At 44.7% G+C, this 6,000-nt stretch overlaps 1 protein-coding gene across 3 annotated transcripts in view; it reads left to right on the top strand.

Moving 5' to 3' along the window:
* Window positions 1-5,776, top strand: part of EFL1 (elongation factor like GTPase 1) — a 904,242-nt gene extending 898,466 nt beyond the window's left edge. For all 3 annotated transcript variants that reach the window (XM_069625004.1, XM_069625006.1, XM_069625005.1), the window contains one exon: window positions 5,206-5,776. In XM_069625004.1, the coding sequence (XP_069481105.1) occupies window positions 5,206-5,394 (189 nt within the window). In that variant the 3' untranslated portion in view covers window positions 5,395-5,776. The remainder of the gene's footprint in view (window positions 1-5,205) is intronic.
* The last annotated feature ends 224 nt before the right edge of the window (window positions 5,777-6,000 follow it).

Consider the following 6,000-nt stretch of genomic DNA (forward strand, 5'->3'; position numbering starts at 1 on the left):
GGGTAGCTTGTATAGCCTTAGAGAGTCCCCTTGCTCACCTTGCTGTCTTTGTCTCCTTAGGTGTCGGAGGGCGGCCGCGAGATGGAGAGAGCGTGATGGAATGCTGAAGTACCGCCAAGCAGGTGAGTTCAGCGCGGCGCCGTAGGAATGCGAAGCGATGCTTCAAAGACTTCTGTCTTTCAGCTCCGTGGCGAGATGGATCAGGATTCAGGTAAGGATTAAAGTTAAAACTCCTGTTCTAACCTTTATACTTCTTTTCTTCTTGTTTCAGGAGTCCCAAAACTGAAGCGGGCGTGGCTGAAGACTGGAGCTGCTGAAAACACGGTGAGCGTTACGCTGCAGCAAGCAGAATAACGCAAAGCACGTGTGGCTGTCCGGGCGTGGTTTAAATAGCCTTGGAAGAAGTTCCAGGTAAGTATTCTTCCACAGCTCCACCCAAGTAACAAAATAGTCCCTTCAGTAAAATAGTCCCTCCTAAGCCTCATTTGGCTTGAGTCTTCATGCAGCATGGTCTGTCTCAGGTGAGTATGCAGCATGGTCTGCTTCAGGTAAGTTATCAATAATGAGCCTGACTTTATCTTTATGAGCCTCGCGCCATAGGCGCCAGGACTGCACCCAAACAGCCCCTAACTGGGGCTTTTGGGCATGCTCCAAGTGTTTCCGGGGCTGCTGGGCCTGGTCTGGTCTTCCGGGGGCAGGCATCATGACACCCGATATGTTGGGCCACCTTAACAATTATGAGATGTGACAAATTCATCAAGGGTTGAAGTGGAGGGAGTTTGGGAGAGTTGGGGGCATGCAGATTGTAAACGGCCAGGTATTAGGTGATATCCCGCTGAAACGTGCTTGGCATAGGAATGACTCATTATTTTGGATCGAATACAGGGCCATGTCATATAGCCTGTTCCACGAGTTGGAAGCCTTTAACGTGATAAGTAATTTGCACAGCAACCACAAAATCCTGTTTCTTTGCCTGGCCTTGGTGACATAGTCGCCCGGGAAACTGGTTTGTAGAAACCTTGCCATAAATTCGAAGAACTACTGAATTGGTTGGAATCCAACTTGCACAGCGACATCTTTGTATCCAAATAACCATGATCGCTGTGTCTCCTTCAACGCGAGCTGGTCAACCTTCAAAGAAAGAAGTTGTATAACACGCTGGTATTAATAACGGTTATAGGACGGCTGCTGTGAGTGCACATCAGGCAATAGATTATGGTTATTTGGACACAATGATGTCGGCGGGCAAGTTGTAAGCCCGAAACTGTGCAGAGAGATATAGAAATATACGGCTTGGAGAGGCATCTGTTGAAGACTAACTACACTGATGTTTGTGCCTGAAACCAATGAAAAAGATTTTGAAGTATCAAATTAATTGGTTTTAACGGATGTACATTTCCAAAAAGTGTTGGCGTGATTGCTTGCACGCACCAGTTTTCCCCTGAAGAATTCCTATGAATATGCATCTTTACTAAGTGTGGGATGAAACATGTCAGGCATTTTCTACATTGTACTAATATATACAATGAAAAAACGTTCTTAAAGGGACGTTATGGTTAAGTTGTGCTACTAAAAACCTATGAAATTCAGTGAAAAAACTTTGTTATGGGGACGTTATGGTTCCAAGTAAAACCGAAAAACCCCTGAAATTCACCAGTTATGGTAAACTAAGCAACGATAACTCGCACCACCACCGTGCACTGCTAAGACTAACATCCAGGATATCAAAGAAGCAAGGGTGGATAACGAGGTCTCTGGGCCATTATCCCCCCATTCCAGCCCCTGAAATGGGGGATGAAGGCCATTAGCATCATAGGTTCCCAAAGTGGGAACCCGGGGTGCTAATAAAAGGATTTTTCTTCCTACACCGGGACGCTGCATCCCGGTGTAGGAAGGAAAATCCTTTTCCTAGATGGCCACCATGGAAAGGGAAGGCGGGGTTCAGTACAGGGCCCCTCTTCGCTTTCCATGGCAACCTGCAGAAGGCGAATAGAGAACCCTATGACCATATTACCACAAGCAAATATTTCTTCCCTCAATTTCGAATAACTTTACCACAAAGCCAGTCCCAGGTGGACATGGCCACTTTAACCCCATGTGTTGTCCCTCGTGGTCATGGCCAGTAGCCTGATTGTCCGGATCATGACCTTATTTCATGACCCAGACAATCTGGCCACTGCCCATGGCCACAGGCTACACCTCAGTCACCAAAGGTAAATCACTATTTTTTGCACCTACATTATGACACTTGTCAAAAAACAAAATCCATTCAGACTTTACAAAAACATTTATATCTAGATCCATAATCTTTTTGCAAACCTTGGTGTAGATTTGTCAAATGGCCCCACATTTATAAGCCTTTACAATATTTTGGGACCCCCCCTCTAATTTTGCCCCCCTTGACAAAATCCCACCAAACTTCATAAAAACATTATCTAGTTCTATTATCAGTTTGCCAAATTAAGTGTACATTCGTCAAATGGCACCTCATTTATAAGCCTTTACATTATTTTGAGACCCCCCTCTAATTTTGCCCCCTCTTGACAGAATCCCACCAAACGTTGCAAACACATTTGGAATCAGGTCGGGAATATAATTGCTGAATCTCATGCGGTTTCATTGAGGAACTTCCCAGGACTGTTTGTGAACATCCGAAATGTTCGCGGCCCTTCGTGGCAGAAAAACACCTTTTTTTTGCTTCTTTTAGCCATATCCCATCCTCATCACTCCTCACCTGCCCAGAGATTATTTGATAAATTTGACAAGTGCAATCTTGTGTTTTTTAATATGTTTTTACCGCGATGTCCGCAGACAGCGGCTGCTGTCCGCGAATCCAAGATGGCAGGCGTTTCCAAAAATCTGATGCACTTCACTCTTTTCACCATCCAATCAGCGGGCGCGTCCGGTGTCCGCGGACACCACGTTGCCCTCTAAGCCAATCGGTGTCCTGTCTGCGGAATGAACAGGGAAGTGTGTCTGTGAAGCGGACACAGATATCACAATTTTTGAGACCCACTTTTTGGTCATTTAAAAAATAAAGTACTGTATGGATTTTCACCAAATTTACAAAAGCACGCTTTCAGGACAAAGCCGCCGCTCCTGCCACAAATTTGGTGAAATTCCGTCCAGCGGTTTGGGCTGTAGGTGTGAGCAAAATGTTTTCTCCATTTAGTCTATGTAAAAAAATGAAATTTTGGGACTCCCACTATAACTTTGCCTCCCCTGGACCAAACCTCACCAAACTTTGCAAAGAGATTCAGAGTGGGCCATGTAGAGTTTGGTGAGGATTCGTCCAGGGGGAGCACAGTTATAAGCCGCTCAAAAAGTGCTCTTCCTATGGGTTTAGCAACTTAACCATAACTACATGGCTGCTACCGCAGGCCATGTTATTTATATGTTATGTTATGTTAATGGTACTTGTATAGCGCACCGTCACCAACGGAATTGGTCCACAGGCGCTCTGGCGGATCTGTAAACGAGAAGGCTGGATGGGTTAGTAAGGTAAAGAGGGAGTAGGATAGTGAGAGGAGTGGTGTACTGTTGCCAGCCTCAACTCGGTAGACACCGGGTGCTGAGCTTGGGTGCGAGTATTGGATCGGTGTCAGTCCGCGTGTGGTGTTGGTGCGGCTTATGTGTTGTTGCAGTGTGGTGAAGTTCGTGCAGCTGGTTGTGCGAGAGATGGTTGTGTGAGTTTTTTAAGTATGCAGAAAGTTTGAGTTTAAGTTAGTTAGTGGGTTATGTGACATTTAACATGCAAGCATTCACAGTTCTGTCTAAGTGTAGCACTTGCTGATCTACTCTATTCTAAGTGTTTGTACATGCTAGCATTCACAATCCTGTCTAGATACGGTGCAGGCTAATGTTCTCAATGCTAAGTGTGGCACATGTTAACATTTACAGTTCTAGTCTAAGTATGCTACTTGTTGATACTTATAATCCCATCTGGATGTGAGGCAAAGCTAGGAATTTTGACTAAGTGTGGCACATGCCAGCATTCACATTTCTAACATTTCAGTAGGAGTTCTAGCAGGTGTGGTGTATGCTGAGCCTTCCTAATTCCATCCGGGTAGGCAGATGCCAACATTTACAAACCTATCTAGATGTGACGCATGCCAGCGTCTACAATTCCCTATAGGTGTGACACTTGTTAACATTGGCTAGTGTGTTAGGATGTAGTGTAGGTAACATGTGAACTCTGTCTTTGTTGAAATCTGACTGGTGGAGACCATTTTTAAGTGTACACGGGATGAGTCTATGGCAGTCTATGATATGGGAAGATAAGGTGGAGTGGCAGGGGCTTTCTAGTGTAGAGGTATTTCTCTACACCTCACCCATGCCACACTTACAGTTTTGTTGGTGTCTGTTAGCTGCTGCCTTCATTGGCTTCTCCTGCTGACACCTGCAGACACTTTCTGGAGCCGCCTCTATTGGAGCCGGCCTTTTCCTTGGGGCCCTTAGCCGCAGGGGCTTCTTGGCAGAGGGCTGCCCTGGGAGGGCTGGTTGTGAGATGAGGGGGATCCAATCACTGTAAGTGGGCGGGATGGGAGGCGGGTTGGAGGGGGAGAGTCCAGGAAATGGTGGCTGAGGCTCGTAGGGGATCCAAACACTTTTAAAAGTGTTTTTGTCACAAAATGGGCGCTACGCACCGTAGCTCCACTCGCCTGCCTCTGTTGCGAGAAATGTATATTTGTATATATATATATTTGTATTGTACTGTGTGTATAATTACTGACATTCAATCTCTACAAGAATTATTCGAAGAAATGAACCACGTACAACATTGTTTATTTTTGCAGTTCGCAATAGCACTGTCATTTAGTTGAGACATATGAAAATAAGATCCAATTTATGGTAATGTTTAGGGTCTTTAAACACATTATGAGTAAAAGTAGTTTCCTGCTGTGCTTCACACAATGCTCACCAGAGCAACTGGAGTAGCAGACATGGTTAAAGGTAAGTGTCTAAGAACAGTAAAACTGGTAATTCAGTGATACAGGGAGACAGTGGTCTTAATGGATGACAGATTGCCCAATGTCTCTCAGCCAATACCAGGTTCACAGTGGCATATATGCAAACTCTGATACAATGAAGCTAAGCATATGCTGTAGGATGACACTGCGCTCCCTTAGATTATTGTCTTGGTTAAAATGCATTGATACCATAGCCGTTTGCTGACAATTTCTTCATATTGTTTTCTTTTGAAAGGTGATTCCCAGTGATCCCTTTTGGGTGCCAACGACGGAAGAGGAATACTTGCACTTTGGAGAAAAAGCCGACTCTGAGAACCAAGCACGCAAGTACATGAACGCAGTGCGGAAAAGGAAAGGCCTTGCCGTAGAAGAGAAGACGGTGGAGCATGCAGAGAAGCAGAGGACTCTGGGCAAGAACAAATGACTCCTTTTCCTTGCCATGCTGAGATGGACAGATCCTTCTCTCAGATGGACAGCTATCAAATCCTTGACTTTCTCTACAAGCACTATTGTAACATCCCTTGGATATAATTTAGAGACACCTGGACTTCTGCCTGTTACATAAAATGTTGAGATTTCTAACGATTGGGAATATTTGAAAGGAAACTGACACTCTATAATCTGCTGTTTCTCAGGTGCTAATTGATCTTGTTTGTGGCAGTTTCATGGCCAGTCAACTTTAGTTATTATATTTACCAATATCTGTGGTACAGTCAGATGTTTCCAGCCTTCCAGGTCCCATTACTCCAGCACTTTCCATGCTAATAGTGATGCATCTTCATGAAATAAAGAAACATGGATACTGATGGAAGTGTTTGCCAATGCTATGTACAATATCTGTGCTTTTATTCTGAATGGGTGCATGGATGCATGTGCTTTTATGTCTGGTGAGAGGTCCCTTTCAGGTTACAGAGTAGGAGAACCACCTCTCAGCAGACATATGTCAGCTGGACTGCTCTGATAACTCTGAGACCAAAATGATTCATTCCAGGGTGTATCCACCCCCATATCAATATTGTTGTTAAGTTAT

This window comes from Ambystoma mexicanum, chromosome 11 (assembly GCF_040938575.1).
Source record: "Ambystoma mexicanum isolate Mex_15411 chromosome 11, UKY_AmexF1_1, whole genome shotgun sequence".
NCBI classification, from domain to species: Eukaryota; Metazoa; Chordata; class Amphibia; order Caudata; family Ambystomatidae; genus Ambystoma; species Ambystoma mexicanum.